The following is a 23127-nucleotide window of genomic DNA, read 5'->3' as shown; positions in this document are numbered from 1 at the left end:
ACGGTCTACTGCAGCTAATCATTAACACAACACAAATAGTCACTCCCTATTAAAACTTTACACCAATAACCATTTGATAATGAAATGACACTGAAAAAAAAGGATGATAACGCCAGGAAGTTCAAATGTTTATTTAACCTTCTCCCTTCGCTCATGTGTGTTCACTGTTCCGCTTTGTCGTTGAATAGTTAAATACAGATGAGAAACGTGTAAAAGTGAAAAGGGAATTTACTTATATGTACATTTGTGATAACAAATGTACATATAAGTCCACCTCACTGCCCCTTCACTACCACCCCTCACTGGTTGTGGTACTGCCCCTTCATCACCACCCTTCACTGCCTACGTTACTGTCCCTTCACCACCACCTCTCACTGCCTGTGTTACTGCCCCTTCACCACACACCACCACCACCCCTCACTGCCTGCGTCACTGCCCCTTCACCACACACCACCACCCCTCACTGCCTGTGTCACTGCCCTCTTCACCACACACCACCACTCCCCCCCTCCCCCTCGCCCCGAGATGGTTGTGAGAAACATCCGGCCGGATCTTCCTTAGGGAGATCCGGGAGATGGATCTCCCTAAGGGGTGGCTCAGTGGGGCAGGAGTAATGGGGTGGGGGGTTTGGTGGGGAGGAAAGAGGGTGGGGTGGGGGGTAGAGGTGGGGGTGGGGGGTAGGGGTGGTTGGGGCGGGGGTGGGGGTGGGGGCTCAAACTTTAGCGTCCTAGTTAGGCTTCGTTAAAACTTGTTAAATTACAGGAGTCATATTTCCCATGGAAGGCCGGCAAGGAAGGGGGGGGGGGATGTATTTTAAGCGGGAAATGAATTTATTTCCTTATAATGTTATTTATATTTTGCTCGTTGTTTTTATGTGATCTTTATTCGTGTATACATGAGCATGTATTCTCCGAGATGTGTTCTATATGTATTCCCCCTAGATGTATTCTAGGAGAATATATCTCTTGGAGTATTTTGCTCCAAGATGTATTCTCTCAGATTTAATCTCTCAGATGTATTCTCCTTGATGTATTCGTCTTCTTTGTGTACTCACCAATTATCTGGATGAGAGTGTAGTGTATCTGTGTTTTAGACCACACTGTAGTGCACCTGTCTTCTGGACCACACTGTAGTGCACCTGTCTTCTGGACCACACTGTAGTGCACCTGTCTTCTGGACCACACTGTAGTGCACCTGTCTTCTGGACCACACTGTAGTGCACCTGTCTTCTGGACCACACTGTAGTGCACCTGTCTTCTGGACCACACTGTAGTGCACCTGTCTTCTGGATCACACTGTAGTGCACCTGTCTTCTGGACCACACTGTAGTGCACCTGTCTTCTGGACCACACTGTAGTGCACCTGTCTTCTGGACCACACTGTAGTGCACCTGTCTTCCTCGAAACGCTATGTGCGTGTTAGTGGGTTTGCAAGAATGTAAAATCATCAATGCTCTCATAAATGCAATACTCTCATAAACCCAATGTACCCTGTTATATATATATATATATATATATATATATATATATATATATATATATATATATATATATATATATATATATATATATATATATATATATGTGTGTGTGTGTGTGTGGTTGTATATGACCGAAAAGGTAAGATTAATAATTCAAACACGAATCTTCTCAATATTTCTTATGTTTTTCTTCACTGTCGGTGGTAATTAAAATAACAATTCTCCGAAATTCATTTTTTATTTGTCTGACGCCTGAACGCGTTTCGTAATTCGTATTACATTTTCAAAGACTTAATTTACACACAAATTCTTCGTACTTATACTCTATTGGATGAGGTGATATGGTACAAAAGTTTTGGGTGAGGTGACAAACACAAGACAGAACACGAAACAATGGGTATAAATTGGGTAAGTGAACATATGAATGGAAGTAACTACTGAAGGGCTATTGGCCCATACTTCCTCTTGCTGCTTCCATATTGGTTCGGGGTCTTGAAGTGGGTAGAATATAGTTGTGCATTAATTGGCTTTTGATTGCTGGTGTTGACTCAACAGCCAATTAATGCATATTATATATATATATATATATATATATATATATATATATATATATATATATATATATATATATATATATATATATATATATATATATATATATATATATATATATCGTCTCTCCCTCTTCTCTCTCCTCCTCCGCTTCTTCTATGCACGGCCAATTTCCAGGATATTATTGCGCTCCGCCGCACTTGACAATTATCCTGACCACTCTTCAGCCATTTCTCCAGGCCTGGTGGGGATGGGGGTGGGGGCAGCCTCCAGGTCTGGCCATGCCTGGAGAGGGGACGCCTCACATACGGCAGATGTATGAGAGGAGTCACATACACAAAGTGCATGAGAGGCCTCACATACACCAAGTGCATGAGTGGCGTCACATACGCCAAGTGTATGAGAGGCGTCACATATGTATTAGTTTAGCCTAACTAGAATCGTTCAGACCAAGGTAAGTCAGTGTCACCGTCGAGGCAGACGAGGCACCGGTCCAGGAAAGCGTATATTTGAAGGTGGTTTTTAATCTCCGTAAAACATCAATATGTGAACTTTTATAATCGATATCGTGAATATTGGCGCGCATTAAGCGTGAGGACAGGTTGTAGTAGTATAGGTGAGCTGGAGAGTAGAGAGAGAGAGAGAGAGGAGTGAAGTCAGTAGCATGACAGCAGTGGTGAGAGGCGGGTGTGCTGGCTGGGCTGGGAGTGGAACACCACGAGAGCAGCACTGTACACTGCCTGTTGCTCCCGGCTGTGCTGTGTGTGTCGCTCACAGCTCCCCACCAGCGGGGCTCTTCACGCTCGCTACCCTCGTCTCCCACCAGCCCTCTCCTCCAGTATATTCCCGCCTCCATCCCTCTGTGTGCATTTATACCTCAATAAACTTATTTCCATATCAATATCAGTGAGTATCAACAGCGTCCTGATAATAAAACACACAAAACACAATAAAGTGCTGGAAAACATTAGAATTCGGTGACCGTTATCAGCATATTTTGAGTGGACTTCTCGCAGCTTAATATACAAGTTTGTTGTGATGGATTTCCATGGCTCGTAAACAAAATAATCCGGTGATGATATTATTTTTTGTCTAAAATTATGTAGCATCAGTTGTGAAGTGAGTAAAATATTGTTGACAAGGAAAAGGTGTAGTCGTATTGTTAATGTTTAATTACTTGAGTTGTTCCATGCATCCACAATTGTATGGTTTGTTGCAACAACTGTATGGTTTGTTGCGACAACTATGGTTTGTTGCAACAACTGTATGGTTTGTTGCAACAGCTGTATGGTTTGTTGCAACAACTGTATGGTTTGTTGCAACAACTGTATGGTTTGTTGCGACAACTATGGTTTGTTGCAACAACTGTATGGTTTGTTGCAACAGCTGTGTGGTTTGTTGCAACAACTGTATGGTTTGTTGCAACAACTGGATGGTTTGTTGCAACTACTGTATTGTTTGTTGCAACAACTGTATGGTTTGTTGCAACAACTGTATGGTTTGTTGCAACAGCTGTGTGGTTTGTTGCAACAACTGTATGGTTTGTTGCAGCAACTGGATGGTTTGTTGCAACTACTGTATTGTTTGTTGCAACAACTGGATGGTGTGTTGCAACAACTGTATTGTTTGTTGCGACAACTATGGTTTGTTGCAACAACTGTATGGTTTGTTGCAACAACTGGATGGTTTGTTGCAACTACTGTATTGTTTGTTGCAACAACTGTATGGTTTGTTGCGACAAATGTATGGTTTGTTGCAACAACTGTATGGTTTGTTGCAAAAACTGTATGGTTTGTTGCAACAACTGTATGGTTTGTTGCTACAACTATGGTTTGTTGCAACAACTGTATTGGTTTGTTGCAACAGCTGTATGGTTTGTTGCAACAGGTGTATGGTTTGTTGCAACAACTGTATGGCTTGTTGCTACAACTATGGTTTGTTGCAACAACTGTATTGGTTTTGGTTTGTTGCAACAGCTGTATGGTTTGTTGCAACAGCTGTATGGTTTGTTGCAACAACTGTATGGTTTGTTGCGACAACTGGATGGTTTGTTGCAACTAGATTTGTTGCAACAATTGTATGGTTTGTTGCAACAACTGTATGGATTGTTGCAACAATTGTATGGTTTGTTGCAACAGGTGTATGGTTTGTTGCAACAACTGTATGGTTTGTTGCAACAACTGTATGATTTGTTGCAACAACTGTATGGTTTGTTGCAACAACTGTATGGTTTGTTGCAACAACTGTATGGTTTGTTGCAACAACTGTATGGTTTGTTGCAACAACGGTATGGTTTGTTGCAACAACTGTATGATTTGTTGCAACATCTGTATGATTTGTTGCGATAACTGTATGGTTTGTTGCAACAACTGTATGGTTTGTTGCAACAACTGTATGGTTTGTTGCAACAACTGTATGGTTTGTTGCAACAACTGTATGGTTTGTTTGCAACAACTGGATGGTTTGTTGCGACAACTGTATGATTTGTTGAAACAACTGTATGGTTTGTTGCAATAACTGTATGGTTTGTTGCAACAGCTTATTGTTTGTTGCAACAACTGTATGTTTTGTTGCGTCTCCTGTATGGTGTGTTGCCATAACTATGATTTGTTGCGACAACTCTATTATTTGTTGCAAGAACTGTATGGTTTGTTGCTATAACTGTATGACTTGTTGCTATAACTGTATGACTTGTTGCTATAACTGTATGACTTGTTGCTATAACTGTATGACTTGTTGCTATAACTGTATGACTTGTTGCTATAACTGTATGACTTGTTGCTATAACTGTATGACTTGTTGCACACATTGAATGGCGTGTTGCAATAACTGAAAGTTTGCTGCAAGAACATTTCTTGTTGCAGAAAATGTATGATTTGGAACAACACGATGATTTGCTGTAACAACTGCATGGCTTTTTGCAACAAATGTATGGCTTCCTGTAACAAGTGGTTGCCTTGTTGCAACATCTGAATGCTTTACTCTAGAACTGTATGGCTTACTGCAAGTGCTGTATGGCTTACTGCAAGTGCTGTATGGCGTACTGCAAGTACTGTATGGCTTACTGCAAGTACTGTATGGCTTACTGCAAGTATTGTATGGCTTACTACAAGTACTGTATGGCTTACTGCAAGTTCTGTATGGCTTACTGCAAGTACTGTATGGCTTTCTGCAAGTATTGTATGGCTTACTGCAAGTATTGTATGGCTTACTGCAAGTACTGTATGGCTTACTGCAGGTACTGTATGGCTTACTGCAAGTATTGTATGGCTTACTGCAAGTACTGTATGGCTTACTGCAGGTACTGTATGGCTTACTGCAAGTTCTGTATGGCTTACTGCAAGTACTGTATGGCTTTCTGCAAGTATTGTATGGCTTACTGCAAGTATTGTATGGCTTACTGCAAGTACTGTATGGCTTACTGCAGGTACTGTATGGCTTACTGCAAGTACTGTATGTCTTACTGCAAGTACTGTATGGCTTACTGCAGGTACTGTATGGCTTACTGCAAGTACTGTATGTCTTACTGCAAGTACTGTATGGCTTACTGCAAGTACTGTATGGCTTACTGCAAGTACTGTTTAGCTTACTGCAAGTACTGTATGGCTTACTGCAAGCACTGTATGGCTTACTGCAAGTACCGTATGGCTTACTGCAAGTTCTGTATGGCTTACTGCAAGTACTGTATGGCTTACTGCAAGTATTGTATGGCTTACTGCAAGTACTGTATGGCTTACTGCAAGTACTGTATGGCTTACTGCAAGTATTGTATGGCTTACTGCAAGTACTGTATGGCTTACTGCAAGTTCTGTATGGCTTACTGCAAGTACCGTATGGCTTACTGCAAGTATTGTGTGGCTTACTGCAAGTACTGCATGGCTTACTGCAAGTATTGTATGGCTTACTGCAAGTACCGTATGGCTTACTGCAAGTTCTGTATGGCTTACTGCAAGTTCTGTATGGCTTACTGCAAGTACTGCATGGCTTACTGCAAGTATTGTATGGCTTACTGCAAGTACCGTATGGCTTACTGCAAGTTCCGCATGGCTTACTGCAAGTATTGTATGGCTTACTGCAAGTTCTGTATGGCTTACTGCAAGTACTGTATGGCTTACTGCAAGTACTGTATAGCTTACTGCATGTACTGTATGGCTTACTGCAAGTACCGTATGGCTTACTGCAAGTATTGTGTGGCTTACTGCAAGTATTATATGGCTTACTGCAAGTACTGTATGGCTTACTGCAAGTACTGTATGGCTTACTGCAAGTACTGTATGGCTTACTGCAAGTATTGTATGGCTTACTGCAAGTACTGTATGGCTTACTGCAAGTACTGTATGGCTTACTGCAAGTATTGTATGGCTTACTGCAAGTACTGTATGGCTTACTGCAAGTATTGTATGGCTTACTGCAAGTACTGTATGGCTTACTGCAAGTATTGTATGGCTTACTGCAAGTACTGTATGGCTTACTGCAAGTACTGTATGGCTTACTGCACGTATTGTATGGCTTACTGGAACTACTGTATGGTTTACTGCAAGTTCTGTATGGCTTACTGCAAGTTCTGTATGGCTTACTGCAAGTTCTGTATGGCTTACTGCAAGTTCTGTATGGCTTACTGCAAGTACTGTATGGCTTACTGCCAGTACTGTATGTATTGTTGCAGCACTTCGATGGCTTGCTGCAGCAACTGTATAGATTGTTGCAAAAAATGTGACTTTTTGCAACAGTTGTATGGCTTCCAACCATACCGGCTGTATGAATTTCATGCAACAACATTATGGCTTATTGCAACAACTCCATGACTTGCTGTGTAAACTGGTTAATATTATTCGCAGTGTGTAAACAGGCTGTACACATAATGCCCGGCTCATTGTACAACTCATCTGTATAATGGTCATTTACATGATAAATCAGTTGTAAACAAAAACACCATCGTGTATTTCACAGGATACTTATGAAGACAGATAATTACATAGGTGGTTTATTCTGTTTATAATTTATTTTTTGGGGGGTTCACACTATTCTTTCAGTTATACACCGAGGGTTTTCCTCACAGTCGGGGGTAAGTTGTTAATTGCAGTAAAAAATGTGTTATCACCGGGAACCTAATTACGTCAGTAATGATTTAAAATGTCCTCTTACTTGGAGGAAATGTCTACAGTTAAAAAAAATAGTAAGAATGACATACCATCAGGATGTATTGTTTGTGTAACTTTACTACACAGCGTCAGTCATTGTGTACTCGGGTCTAGGTGGGTGTGCAGGGAGGTCCCAGTGGGTCCAGGCGGGTCTAGGCGGGTCCAGGGGAATCCCAGTGGGTCCAGGCGGGTCCAGGGGAATCCCAGTGGGTCCAGGCGGGTCCAGGGGAATCCCAGTGGATCCAGGCGGGTCCAGGGGAATCCCAGTGGCTCCAGGCGGGTCCAGGGGAATCCCAGTGGGTCCAGGCGGGTCCAGGGGAATCCCAGTGGATCCAGGCGGGCCCAGGGGAATCCCAGTGGGTCCATGCGGGTCCAGGGGAATCCCAGTAGCTCCAGGCGGGTCTAGGCGGGTCCAGGGGAATCCCAGTGAGTCCACGCGAGTCTAAGCGGGTCCAGGGGAGTCCCAGTGGGTCCAGGCGGCTCCAGGTTTAGACCCTCGTCGAGGAGTCCATCCCATGCCATTGACTCCAGGCATCATGAATTAAAGGGGAGGAAGTCATGCTCGACTTCAGTTACTCATAAGCCACTTTATATAAGTCATGTAGACACACGCACACGCACGCACGCACGCACAGAGATAAGGATGCGAAGGTTCGTGTCCTGGACTGACACAAGGTATTTGCCACTTCTATTTAGAAAACTTTAGTAGAAATGTAGATTTACCAAATAGATATACCCTCGAGGTGCTAAATTAGAGAATGAATATATATTTGCCAATATACTCGACCTAAAGTCAACAACGAATAACAAATCTGCTTACATTAAACGGCCTCCCAGCAGAGTCGTGGACAATGTTTGGAACAATTACAGAAAGTCACATGGCCGACTACGTGCCCAGTGAAGTCTGGATACCAAAATATAATTTGTATAGACGCGGGAGAGAGTAAACAGGTCAAGTGTAGGAGTGAGTCTGTTTATTAAGGGGGAAAATTATAGGCTCGGAACTATTAAACTGTTCAAATGATGGTTTAGAGGTAATGGAAATTAGACAGAATAAAAACCTCGCTGTTATTCTAACAAAAAAAAAAATAGATTATTGTCTCGAAAATCTAGAAAACCCGGAGCCGGATATTATCTTACTTGCAGAATACATTCACAGTGTAAGAGAGAGGATGGGAAACAATAACACTATAACAGGGAATCACACCGTACAACGAACAGTGACGAAATAATCAGGGACTTGACCACCGCGGTCACAACATAGATTACAAACTCATAGAACACCCCACAAACATTAATGTATGTAATGTGCTCAAAATAAATAACGTGGGAAGGGCTTTAAATAAAATTTCAGTAATAAGGACATTCAAAAAAATTAATAACTAGTAAACATGTAATGGGCAGCCTTCTAAGTACCAAAGACACTCACGCAAGGAAGATATAAATTAACTGCCAAAGTGCAGTGTCTGAAATATGTTCGTTCGCAGTAGACTAAAAAGAGGACTGACCTACAAAACGCAGAAGACACTACAAAATATGAAACATTAATGAAATGCTCCAACAGACGCATGTCTCACCAAGAAAAAAATCCTGTAAAATGGGAAATTGAAGAAATAGAAGCTAAAGCTCTTTTACCAGACTAATGAAATACAAACAGAACAGTAAGCTATATATATACACATAAGAAAGGAAAAATCCAAAATACTTTTACAAATATGCTTAATAAAACCATCAGCATTGGATGTATACTAACATGAGAACGTTTCATAAGAGATTGACAAAGAAAATAATGAAGTCCTCAAAGAACAATATGGAGGTGTTTGGCACCCTGATAAACAACTTTAAGATTTCAGATCCAGACATCTTTTTCATGAACGATATACACTATTCAGACAACATAACGGATATTAACACAATCACCGCAGACTTAGAACAAGACAAAGATATACATGCCCATAAACTTGGTCCCCCGGGTGCTGGCTCCTGGAAGTCCATAACAATAAAGAAATGTACATGCACGAGCACTCGGCGTAATACAGAGTAAAAGGTTGGGGTACTGGGGAACTCCAGATGCTTGTGCGTCACCAGATACACAGCCCCACTCCACAAAGGAGGTAGTAAAGAAGAGGCAAAACACGATCAGCAGGACGCACTAACGTCCTTTAGATTAGAGGGTGATTAGGGCCACATCGCTAGTTTTATTGAGAAAAAATTAACTGTATAATCCAGTCAACACGAATTTAGTGAAAAAAGAAACCTGCCTTTTGCAATTACTCAACCACTATTGTAAGATCATGGAAGCACGAGGAAAAAACTAACCGCTGACGCTGTATACACAGATTTTGTAAAGAAACTGTATAAAAGTGACCATGGAGTGATAGTAGGTTGACGTAGGTCTTAAGGCTATAACCGACTAAGTGGAGACCTTGGTAATTCCAAGGGTTATATCCCCCTGATGGTTATATATTTCCCTGACCAAGGGGTCACGGAGAGTGACAGTAAGGCACACACCATCATGCCCAAGTACAGTGATTAGGTCAATACCCCTCGTACACACGTGGGTACGTATGTATACTCACGTGTGTAACAGAGGTATATTTCTTATAAACGTTTCCCCACATTACCCCCCCCCCCATTAATTAACTAGGTGTTGGTACCCGGCGATGCCCGGGATAATCTTATCTCTTCCTCCCACCTCCTCATTCCACTGCTCTTCTTTCCCATCTTTCTTAGCCCCATTTCCTTTCTCTTCCCCCTCCCCTCCTCTCTCTTTTCTCTCCCAACTCAAATATTTTCCCCCCTTCTCCCCCTCACACCATCTCCTACCTCACTCCCTCATTTACATCTCCCCTCTTTTTCCTCGTTTGGCATCCAACTTCGAAAAGAAAGACATCCCCCCCCTCCTCTTTCCTCATCTTCCCGTTATTATCACTCTTTCCCCCTTACTCCCCTCGACCCCCTAACTCTTGGTCCCCTCTTCGCCCCTCCCCCTTTCATCTTCCCCTCCTCTCCCCCCTTCTCATGAAATGTATTATTAAGAATCACTGAAACAACAGTATGGGTCTCAGAAATAATACTATGATAATTGAAAACTCTAGGGGGAATCATACCAAATATGCGCTAATAAATAGCGCATAGAAAAACAATTAGCAGTAAAACAATATTCTGTACCAACAGAAAGGCCCTTTTCTCTCTCTCTCTCTCTCTCTCTCTCTCTCTCTCTCTCTCTCTCTCTCTCTCTCTCTCTCTCTCTCTCTCTCTCTCTCTCTCTCTCTCTCTCTCTCTCTCTCTCTCTCCCTCTCCCTCTCCCTCTCTCTCTCTCTCTCTCTCTCTCTCTCTCTCTCTCTCTCTCTCTCTCTCTCTCTCCCCTCTCTCTCTCTCTCTCTCTCTCTCTCTCTCTCTCTCTCTCTCTCTCTCTCTCTCTCTCTCTCTCTCCCTCTCTCTCTCTCTCTCTCTCCCTCTCTCTCTCTCTCCCTCTCTCTCTCTCCCTCTCTCTCTCTCTCTCTCTCCCTCCTCTCTCTCCCTCCCTCTCCCTCCTCTCCCTCCCTCTCCCTCCTCTCTCTCCCTCTCCCTCCTCTCTCTCTCTCTTTCCTCTCTCTCTCTCTCTTTCCTCTCTCTCTCTCTTTCCTCTCTCTCTCTCTTTCCTCTCTCTCTCTCTCTCTCTTTATTACCCTCTCCTCTTCATCCTCCTCGACGTCCTCTTTATTACCACAATGACCGCAGGTGGTAGCTGAAGCAGACACACACACAGGTTTAGTAAGGCAGACACACTACAGAACTGCTAATGGTGTGAGAGGTGTGAGTAGGTTGGGAAAGCAGTGATGTTTCATGGTATGCTGGCAGCCAGCGCTGGCAGCTACACACGCGCGGGAGTTTCGGGTGATGACCGGGACCCTGAATGGCAGTGGTCATAATCATTTTTCTTCTGTCAGGTGTGTAAGGGGAAAATCACACAAAGTGAACCAGGTGGCAGCACTTCCCTTAGTTCACTTTAGGTCACTGTGTCACTCACAGGCACTTACCTTGATCACCACTTTATCACCACGACTTACTGACACCAGTGTTTTGCTCCGATGCATCTACAATTCTTTATGTTACCCACTCCATCACCTTCAAGTACAATGTATATGCGGTCGTGATTCCAGCCAAGAGCTTGTATATTAAATGAGACGCAGAGGGTAACTTGACGGTGAAAATAACGGTGCGTTCTTGTCTATTGGCCGATAGAACTACACACGTCAACTAGGTACGATATTCCTCATGAGATGGCGGTGGAGAAGCTTGCTAGGGCCGCCTTGGGGCACAACCATCAGGTCTATGAACTAACCTATAACATCACAGCACAGTTGTAGGATCCAGTAGTGTATGCCCATACATAATGGGAGTTTCCCCTCCGCAATTGCTTCCCCTTTGCAACCGTTGAGAAGTTGCAACTGACCTTCGCCTGGTGGGCGAAATGTGCTCTTGCACGCCACTGCACCTTCAAAAATTGTGGACTCCCCAACAGACTCGTTGCTATGGCATAAATGTTTAATTCACCCTATCTAATTTCCCACTGGTCACACGGCAGCCTCAGTATTATCACAATGACCTTAACCATATGAGCATTCCGCAGCTACCCGTTCTCGCAAATTTAATAAGTCAATATTGACTTATTAAATATGTGCATAGGTGACATACTTAACATAATAGATACCCTTAAAAAGATTCATAGAAAACACCGACCTTACCTAACCTTGTTAGTATCTTAAGATAAGCATCTTATAGCTTCGTAATTACAATTATTACCTAACCTATAATAGGTATAGGTTAAGTAATAATTGTAATTACGAAGCAATAAGATGCTTATCTTAAGATACTAACAAGGTTAGGTAAGGTCGGTGTTTTCTATGAATCTTTTTAAGGGTATCTATTATGTTTAGTATATCACCTATGCACGTAGTTAATAAGTCAATATTGACTTTACGAATTTGCGAGAACGGGTTGAAGATACCTAGCATGCAGACTTCCATACAGTGATAAGGGATATAAGGCTAAGTGAACTGCTTGGCACACTTTACACTGCAATGCTTTGAGCCTAAAGAAGTTTCTGTATCAGACTGGTAATCCTAACACGTCAATAATCATTCATAAGTCTCATAAGTCTTCACTAATAACATACTCTGAAACACTCGTAATGTGTATAATACTAGTGTACCGCACGCATAGCTAAAACTATCTTGAATGGTGATAATGGGTTCTCACACCTCGTAAACTTTACTGTTAAATTGTCTTCCTGGCCTGGTGCCTTCTTTTGTTAGGTGCTTTCTTATTTCTAAGCCTCAAAACCATCTGCAATAACCTAATTGCACAGGATGCACGCTATTAATAAAACAATGATATTGGCTATGATTAGCTAACAACAATAAGGGTAACAGGCAAATTTCGAGGAACAGTAAGGAACACACACAGCCAGAATGGGAACATAACCAATCCTCGTGGCTGCAAAATTACAATTAAGAATGACTATGCTAGAAAGTTACGGGGTTACGAGAGTCATTCTACGAAGTTCCCTGACGTAAACACAGGAATGAGTCCTACTTAGGACATCGTGACTTCCCAAAATATAACGCTAATTCTCAAAAAACATAGAATCTGGATTCTACATTCCTGGTTCTCATAGCTATATGAGCAATTGGCGAGGAAGGGTGGAAACCGTTACGAGAGTTTATTTACATGATTCTGCGCCCGGCTGTCAGTGGGAGTAGTCGTCGCAGCTGTGAGCTCCAGTCTATGCTTGCCCGTAGTTGTACCAGGTCGTTGGTGGCGACTGTTGCGAGACCTTGCGGCCGTGCCGGCCGGTAGGATAGGGCTGCCCTTGCCTCCTGTTCATCGTGCTTCGACGATTGGCATAGAGTTTATTGGAAAAGCGGATTACCCAGTGGTGTGCAGATTATCTCTGGTCACCGAGCGGTGCTCAAGTCTGTACCGCTCCGGTCAGAAAGGGTCCGTGACCCTTTCTGACCGGAGCGGCTCGTCCACGTATGTGGTCGTTCACAGAGTGTCGTTCGAGTTTCCAGAAAACCTGTTGCGGCGATACTTCAGCTGGTTTGGATGTGTGTTGCACGTCCGGTCATCATCTCTTCTGGCGGGTTGCGGGGCATCCCGAATGGGACCTGGACTTTCACCATTCGCCTTAAGACTCAGATCCCGTCCTCGATTATGCTCCTGAGCCTTTACATCAGGATCTTCTCGCTGGCCAGTCCCGTACGTGCTTCCAGTGCGGTCTGTCGAGGCAGCTGGCTGTGGGCTACTGTGCTGCCCGTGTGGGCCATGTGACCCATTTCCGGGAGTAAGTCTTTTCCCCTCCGGAGGTCCCGGAGGTCTCTGCGTGTACTGCCGTGGATTGTGTACCTGCGCTTTTGGATGATGTTGGGAGTGTGTTGGATGCTGGGCTGGTGTCTGCTGCCCCCTGGATGGCAGTAGAGGTATTAAAGAAGTGATGCATGAAGTCCCTCCCCCGGCTGCTGCGCCTGTGGTCCCAGAGGCTGTCTTCCGAGATGGATTATGGCGGAGCGATTCATGGTGCTGGGGGGGTTGTGTGCGGTGCATGTCCCTGTGAAGGTTCACGCGGTGCAGCTTGTATTAGTGTGTGGTCCGGTGCCTCCGGTGGTCGAAGCGGCGGCGGTGTTAAGTGACTGTGTTGCGTGACCATGCGCAGCCTCCCCGTGGTTCTGCTGGGGCACCTATGGGAGGAGGACGACAGTTCCGATGATTTGTGTACAGTTCCAAAGTGACGAGGCAAGCTCTCAGTTCGTCTCCCCCCTGGTCGTGCCTCTTGGACGCACGAGGAGCACTTGTCTTCTGAGGATGATGCTGGTGGTGTGGCTGGGGCTTGTGCGGCGCCTGTTGGTGATGTGGCGGGTGTGTTGGCGGCTGTCCCCAGGGAGGCGTTCCAGTGAAGGTTGTTCCCTGTGGTGGAGACGGTGCGTGGTGTAGATGCCGGGTTGCCTACTTCTGCTCCTCGGTTACTGGTTACCCCGGTTGTGGTGGAGGGTGCGGGACGGGAGTAAGTTTTAGTTTTAAAGGACTGTACAGTTGGCCCACACGACCCAGTCCTCGGTGCACCAGCCCCCCCTCCGTGCTGATGCCCCCCCCCCTCCGTGCTGATGCCCCCCCCCCTCCGTGCTGATGCCCCCCCCCTCCGTGCTGATGCCCCCCCCCCCCTCCGTGCTTATGCCCCCCCCCCCTCCGTGCTTATGCCCCCCCCCTCCGTGCTTATGCCCCCCCCCTCCGTGCTTATGCCCCCCCCCTCCGTGCTTATGCCCCCCCCTCCGTGCTGATGCCCCCCCCCCCTCCCCATGCAACGGCCGCTGTTCCCCAGCCCCCTGTGCAGCCGTGCTGCAGTTTTCCCGTGCTACGGCTGCCTGTGCACCAGCCCCGGTGAAACTGCTTTATGTGTTATAGATGTGTCACGTAATGTGCCTTCCTGTATTCCTTTCAGTTTTGTGGTGCTATTTTTATTACTGTGTTCATGTGATATAGATGTGTGTGATTCTTGTTTTGCTTTGGTATAGTGCTGATTTGTTTTGTATTGATCGGGTGCTCAGGTGCCTGTGCTTTTATTGTTGTATTTATGTGTTATTTTCTTAACAAAAAAAAATTATATAAAAAAGGTTGCCACTTACATTCCGTCAAGATACATTCACTTCCTACTCTTAATGTTCACTGCCGTATCTCCATTGAGCATTAAGCATGTTAACATAATAAACAAAACATATTATTCCTGGCAAGATTATATTATCAAATATATAGATGAGAGAGGTGTTCCTAGGACATCCCTGGAAACACAAACCGTAACTGTCTCTATTTTCCGCTTGTTACAACTTGTAATAAAGTTGTTACATCTTGGCTTAACGTGTTTATGACGTATTAGAACGTTGTTACAACTTGCTATATTGGTTGTTATAAATGGTTCCCGCCAAACACACACCGAAACTACGACGTTGGCACAACATTCGAACAAGTTTTAACACCTTCTATCCAGTTATAACAACCAATATAACAAGTTGTAACATCGTTCTAATACGTCATAAACACGTTAAGCCAAGATGTAACAACTTTATTACAAGTTGTAATAAGCGGAAAATAGAGACAGTTTCGGTTTGTGTTTCCAGGGTTAGGAGGTGTTAAAACTTGTTCGAACGTTGCACTAAAGTCGTAGTTTCGGTGTGTGTGTTTGGCGGGATGGAAACAGGGCGGTTACACTCCCAACTCCTCCAGCACGTCCTGTAATGATGGTACTTGTAGCAACTATGCATTCTTGGGCCCAGAAAGTTTACTCTTTGTATTATTGAATTAGTCCAAATGGCATTCTAAGGAAATTAAAAAAGTAACTGAAGAACTAACCTTACCTGTCCAAGCATGCCGAGGCCTAATATGATCGCAACTTAAGCCTATAGTATATTACATGTTTGTAATATATGTGTGTTGATATATATACATGTAATATGAATTATATATGTGCTATACTAGGCCTAGGATGTTTAAGTTCGGTTTTTACCTTTTTTCGTACCTTTTACATAATTGATAATACAAAACGTGAACATTGTTAGCTGTAACAGTTCATTTTTGTACGTTCGACTAAATAGTTGCTGTAATTACTATTATTTTAACATTTTACTTGTTAATCATAAATACCTTTACATTGGCCTACCAACACACATGATGACTGCTCACCACTCCAACAGCTACACAACCAAATTTTGGTTCACAATGCATTAACATAATGAGTAAACAGGTATCCCGCGCCAGAGTGGCGTGTTTACATTTGAGAAGAGCCTACTCATAACGAAACACGCTAATTCTCACACGAACCCTGACCGTAGCCTAGCGCAAGACACTGTAATTGAACCACCTCTAGTATATAGGTGGTTGTTAACAAATGTAATAGACTAGAAGGAAATCAAGTATAAGCAAGTACATTAAATCATTTCAAAAGTTCAAATGACGAAAATGAGTACAGTCGGAAGTCACTGTGGTAGTCCATCGACCGCTGTATGAGGTGGGGGCTCAGTAGCTAGGACCCGACCCTGAAAGCACATTTAGATGAGTGCACGTACACATAGTACATTAAAAAACGCAGAGTGAAATGTATAATTCTATCTGTATAATCGGAAAAAAACATGGTTGATAGTTTAATACACAAAAATGTAAATATTATAGCGTGAAGATATGTGGAAAGTAGACTATAGTAAACCTCCATTAACATATCATTTGAAAGAAAACTTGCGTATCTGTGATCAAAGATGATCAGTGTTAATAATGTTAAGATGTTCCTAAGATGAATAGCTTTTATTAATGATATATCCTTATACCATTGAAGTGAACCAACAGGTCTGAAGAAAACATATGACACCTGCCACACTGGACCATCTCAGGCTGGATAACCTTCCTAATTCACAGATAAGATTTCTTAAGACGGAAAGACATAGAAATAACTCCGTTATACATTGAAAATAAAGTGGTGACTGTGAGTGGTGAGGCGCCTTCGTCCCCCCTCGTGTCCACCTCCTCAAGAGGAAGCGTAAGAAACCTCTGACGATGGAGACATCTCTGGCCGGCACCCTCGTCACTCTGCTGCTCCTCACACCACAAGGTCAGTCCAGGACAAGCACACTTCTCTATCTCACACTCAAGTGTGTGAAGGTTCCACTTATCTACCTCACTGGCAAGTATGTAGGTTTACTTATCTACCTCACTGGCAAGTATGTAGGTTTACTTATCTACCTCACTGGCAAGTATGTAGGTTCTACTTATCTACCTCACTGGCAAGTATGAAGGCTCCACCTATCTACCTCACTGTCAAGTATGAAGGTTCCACTTATCTACCTCGCAGTCAAGTATGTAGGCTCCACTTATCTACCTCAGTCAAGTATGTAGGTCCCACTTATCTACCTCACAGTCATTTATGTAGGTTCTACTTATCTACTTTGCAGTCAAGTATGTAAATTCGACTTATCTACCTCACAGTCAAGTATGAAGGTTCAGTGTTTCTTTTTTTTTAACTAAGGCGATGACCTAGACCACACACCTTTTGTGTGGATGAAGAAACGACGACGTTTCGGTCCGTCCTGGACCATAATCAAGTCTTGTGGTCCAGGACGGACCGAAACGTCGTTGCTTCTCTGTCTTCTGATGTGTGGTCTGGTCATCATGTCTTCAGCCACGTTATTGTGACTCGTCGTCTGCAAGGCAAGGACTCATTAGAAACGCCAGTAATGACCCCAGTGAAGTTGTAAGCAAGATCTGTTATCCTACATAACAAGATAACATATATATATATATATATATATATATATATATATATATATATATATATATATATATATATATATATATATATATATATATATTGAGTCAGTCTGGTGTTGACAAAGGCTTTAACAAAGCCGAAACGTTCACCTCATTTCATATTTCTCTGTGGATTTTCCGCATATATATATATATATATATATATATATATATATATATATATATATATATATATATATATATATATATATATATATATATATATATATATATATATATATATATATATATATATATGTGAGAGTATAAAACTAGTGACTTTACATTCTTGTGAAGCCACTAGCACGCATAGAGTTTCAGGCAGGTCCTTAATCTTAATTTTACCTGGAATACGACCCATCAAATTGTTTAACAACCAGGTAACCGTTCACTGCTGGGGTGAACAGAGGCGTACAGTTAAGGACTGGCGCCCAGTCGTTCCTCACTGGCCAGGATACGAACCCAGGCCATCATCTTTCGCGAAGCGCGGGGACGAGTATCTTACCACTGCGCCACGGGCACGGGGATATTATTTGAATCTATAAAGAATAAACAAACTTTAATGTTAACTATCATATTAGGGCCAGGATGATATAAGGCAGGTAATTACGAGGAGAGAGCGCTAAGCCAGTATGATTATATAGAGGTCCAGGATGAGCCAAGGACCAACTGTGTGGCAGAGCCTTCAGCTCGTCCCATGAATGATGTTAAACATATATCGTGTTGAGCAAACACAAGTTCTAGACGCGAGTCGGCCTAGGAGTGAATAATTGCTGATGGGGCGATGTTATTGAGAATGGCATTGTCAGTATGACGCTGTTGAAGGCTGAGCGCTTTGTGTTACCTGTGACAACTCACTCTCTCTCTCTCTCTCTCTCTCTCTCTCTCTCTCTCTCTCTCTCTCTCTCTCTCTCTCTCTCTCTCGTGTGACGGAGCGTGCCGGGACATCACACCATCCTCCTCGTTAACCCATTTCTACCCAAATGGTCGCCCCCCCCTGGCTATTCAACCCACTAGCCACCTCGCCGCCACCCAGTCCTACTAATTACCCAAACCAACCTAAAGCTCCCTAAAGCCTCCTAGCATTACGTAGATGGAAATATGACATATTTACATGCGGACGACGAGTCACAGTGACGTGGCTGAAGGTATGATGGCCAGACCACACACCAGAATATGAGGAGACGACCACGTTTCTGTCTGTCCTGGACCATTAGTAAGTCCTGGACCATTAGCAAGTCCTGGACCATTAGCAAGTCCTGGACCATTAGCACGTCCTAGACCATTAGCAAGTCCTGGACCATTAGCAAGTCCTGGACCATTAGTAAGTCCTGGACCATTAGCACGTCCTGGACCATTAGCGAGTCCTGGACCATTAGCAAATCGATTGTGTGTTGTGTACCTTTATCACAATCGACTTGATAATGGTCCAGGACGGACCGAAACGTGGTCGTCTCTTCATCCTCTGGTGTGTGGTCTGGTCATCATGACATATTTACTCACTATAATGTTGGTGCTGAATGTAGAACATGAAAAACTTTTTTTTACTCTGAAATAGTATAATTTTATAACGAAATTAGACGAAACTAAGAAGCAGGTGGCGCAATAGGAAGTCGATGATCCAAGAGACAATGTTGTGGAGTTCAAGACTCACAACACTTCCGAAACAAGTGCTTCGTTGACGACTTTTGTTCGAACCACAACGCTGTAAATGCTTCACCCACGTACTACATATACAAATAATCGCCAACAGAACTTAATCTAACCTAACCAATGCCTAAATATGTACAGTAGGTTACTAGATAACCATATTAATTTATATTTGAGAAAATTCCTATTTTGAATGAAGAGCATGTTAAAATTGGCGAATGCGTCTTTTGAGTCGATCAGTGGATGGAATGGACTTTGTCTGAGGACAGGTTGGAGGACGGGTTGTCATACCTCTACCCAACCTGGTCCGCACCATGGGCTCCACCCGGCCCACATAACTCAACACTAACATCCTATTCCTATCTGAGAACCCCGGATTAATCATTCGTCTCTTACCCACTAAATGAGTTCGATTTACACCGTCGAATGAGCTGACCTATCTCGGCTGTGGGGCCCTGTCCTCCCCACTGAGGACTTGTGCCTAAACCCGAGGTCCTGGATGTGACGGCTCCGAGGCTGTGATTAGGGCGTACTAAAGCTCTGCTTCGATTGCTCCGAGTGACCACACACGTCCCCCTCGTGACATTCTCAAACATAGCAACTCCTTAATCTCCAGCCTAATGTCACGTGAATACTGCATGGGTCACTGCCTGCCCTGCCCTGACAACGGTCTTGACCTGACGCGGTCCACCTGTCAGAGGTCAACTGCCAGCCTGGCGTGATATCACACTTCCAAGACCTCTGTTAATCCCTTTGACCAATGCTGCCTCCACACAGCTGAACCACTGGTCATTCACTCTACTCATATATTGGAAAGACTTAGTAATTCTCTCGCTAAATATATATCTTTTAGGTCACAACAACCCACCTCCCCCCCCCCAAGCAGCCCATCTCCCACATGCAACTTATATTATATTATTCATACTATGTAATATAACCGCTCAAGTGTTCACCATCTCTCAGGTGGTTGACGGGAGGGATCACAACCCCTCAACTAATTCCTCAGATGTGAATGACATCTCTCTTATAACTAAATGAAGTACACTCGCTGATATACCAACCCCTAATGTATTAAAAAGCTTCAAGGTTAATATCCCCGGCCAAGCCATTGCTCTACAACAAATCACTTGCGCTTCGAACCTTTCTTGATTTTCTTAAAAAAAAACTAATAATTAAGATTTCAGTAATCCCAGTCCATAAAAGTAATGATTTTACTGAAATTATCCATTTTAGATCAATATAAATCGTGCCTACCTTGCTCAAAATATTTACAAAACACAAATGTACAAACATCTTAACTCCTACTTAACTAAATATAATATATCACTCTCCTTAATATGCTTGACGTGATACATGCAGGTCTTGATATACCACAATAACCTTCTCAAACTGCAACACTTAGAAATTAGACGTCACTTCCTTCAGTAGTTGCAATGTTACCTCAGCGACAGGCAGCAGTTTGTTGAAGTGGAAGCTGCCACGTCTCCCAATTAACACTGGCGTTCCGCAGGCTAGTATACTTGGTCCTTTTTTACACCCCCCCCCCCTGCACCCGAGCTATGTCAGTAGGCCGTTCTCCCTCTTCGCCCTATTGAGAACGGCCTATTGGCATAGCTCGGGTGCAGTGGGGGGGGGGGGGTTGTGTAAAAATCCTGGTTTGTGCCTCGGAGAGGCTACGGGATCCAGTAAGTTCAGTAGAACTTCGGTTTCAATACTTGGTCCTTCCTCTTTCTCATATACACCAATGATCTTGCTGATGCCACTCAACACTTAAAGCCAGTTCTATTTGCTAATGACACAACCTTCATTTTCTCCCATACTAACCCACTTATAAATTACACGGTGAATACCGAGACAAAAGAAGTCCATCTGCGGCTGACTGCTAACCAACTCACCCTAAACATTGATAAAACGTTGTACATAGTGTTTGCTAACAAGTCTAATAAAATTAACTTAAGAATAAACAATATCCAAATTCAGAACAGAGTAGATGTTCCTTCGTGTTCACATTGATTACAAACTGAATTTACATTGACATATACAAAATATACCAAAAAGTGTTTAATAAAAGTAGGCATTCTCTTCAGAGCGAGATACCACGTACCTCCCCCCTGGTCTAGTAACCCAGGATTATTCGCTTATCTATCCATATCTCACCCATGGTATCTGTGCGGGCGATTCTACAACCCAAAATTGCCTCCATTCCTTTCCTCCGTCCCATCCCAAAATTCTTATCCTGATCCCTTCCAAGTGCTATATAGTCGTAATGGTTCCAAGCATATAGTCGTGCTTTCTCCTTATAATTCCCTTCCCTTCTACCACTAATTACTCAACATAAATCAGCAATTAGAACAATAACAAACTCCAGCCCTAGACAGCACCCTTACTAAAATCTTTGAATATGTTAAATATCAAGTCTCTGCACACACTCTCAAGTGTGCTCTTCACTAAATAAAACAGCTAATCCCGACCTTAAACGGTTCCTTGACGACTGTAACGGAGCACCACGTGAGAATGAAAGTAGAAATGCACTGTACATCAAGGGTCCTAAACTGTGGAATGACTTCCCCCAGTGAAGTCATTCCACACTGGGGGGACTTTTCTCAGTCAGTTTAATACAGGAACTACCTAATTAACTCTCTGTAACTAACTGTACTCACCTCTTATCCTACATGTCAACCTGACACAGAAGTTTCAGCCCCGCTCCTGTGCCAGGTAAGTCCATCGCGGGCTCACCATAGCCCGTGCTACCTGGAACTTTTAGTTCCCAGTAGTTGAATCTTAAACAACGCCAACCTAAGTCTGCTGTTATCGTGAACATTAAATACTAAATTGGCACTACTCCTAAAAACTGCCACGTCCAAATTTCATTAACAATTTTAAATAATCTATTTCATCTCTTCTACAATTATTAAACTATTTACTATGTTTCTGCTGCTACAAAAACTCCAGTCTCCAAATGTCACATTGCAAATTATCAATCGTTTTCTAAATATAGTTAACTATTCAAAAATGTTATCTCATTTAGTTTTACGTATTACCCCCTATTAAAGCTTCTACGTCACTCTTCCAATTTGTGTTATTTGATATTACACCTGAAACACTCATGTGTATCCGTGGCTTTATTCATTGTACTCATCGTACCTATGTATCCTTCACTGTTCATGTACCGCAAGTGTATACACTTTAATAACTAAAATATTATTATTATTGTTGCTGTTGTCAGCCCCCGACAACAGTGCTGAACTAACTACTCGGGCCGTGAAAAAGGTTCAAATACCACTGGCAAATCCCAGCTGGAGATATGTTTCTGCCCAATATTTAAGGCTCCAACACCACCCCTCCCCCCCCACCCCCTCCCCCTCGCAGCTGCGCTGGTCGTAAACTATGCTGGCTTTTTGTGTTTATGGAAGGGGGGCTTTAATTAAAAGGCGCCCGAGTTTCATGATATCGAATTCTGTGTTTGTTCCACGTGGGGCATTGTTCATGTGATGCTCTTTTGATGCTACTTGTTTTACACGTGTATGTGTCCGTGTCTGTCACGTAGGTTTGGTGTTTGACAGTCGGGTCTTGTTAAGTCTTGGGCTTACGACCTATTGGCCGTGGAGGGTTATTAAGGCCGGGACACTTATCTTACTCACCAGCGAGCAGGTATACTTTTTAGTCATACAGATATTCCAGGAAAAAACTAAACTCTGTATATATCCATTAAGATATAATGTACATTCCTCGGTGTCTATATATACTTTGATTTTGCTGACTTAATTTTATAAACAATTATTTGTTTTTTTCTGACAAATTTCATCTGAAAAAAAAAATCGGAAAAAATCCCTGCTTCACCCTCAGAGAATACGGAAGTGAGAAAACAATTATGTAGATGAGAACCAGATTTATCGAGGATTATATATTTTTCCCAGGAACAGGTTTGACATTTACTGTGGTGAATAATGTGTGGCGGCCGTAGCGCCACAC

The 23127-nt window shown here is 43.1% G+C and overlaps 1 protein-coding gene across 1 annotated transcript in view; it reads left to right on the top strand.

Moving 5' to 3' along the window:
* Nucleotides 1-2706: 2706 nt before the first annotated feature.
* The window catches only part of LOC123773380 (protein amalgam), an 83943-nt gene continuing 63522 nt past the window's right edge, over nucleotides 2707-23127 (top strand). Inside the window, exons 1-2 of the mRNA XM_045767099.2 lie at nucleotides 2707-2938; nucleotides 16538-16810. Of these exons, the coding sequence (XP_045623055.1) occupies nucleotides 16756-16810 (55 nt within the window). The 5' untranslated portion in view covers nucleotides 2707-2938; nucleotides 16538-16755. The remainder of the gene's footprint in view (nucleotides 2939-16537; nucleotides 16811-23127) is intronic.

The sequence above is a fragment of the Procambarus clarkii genome, chromosome 10 (genome assembly GCF_040958095.1).
Source record: "Procambarus clarkii isolate CNS0578487 chromosome 10, FALCON_Pclarkii_2.0, whole genome shotgun sequence".
Classification (NCBI taxonomy): Eukaryota; Metazoa; Arthropoda; class Malacostraca; order Decapoda; family Cambaridae; genus Procambarus; species Procambarus clarkii.
The sequence above is the reverse complement of the archived record's forward strand: the minus strand, read 5'-3'. Positions and strand labels throughout refer to the sequence as shown.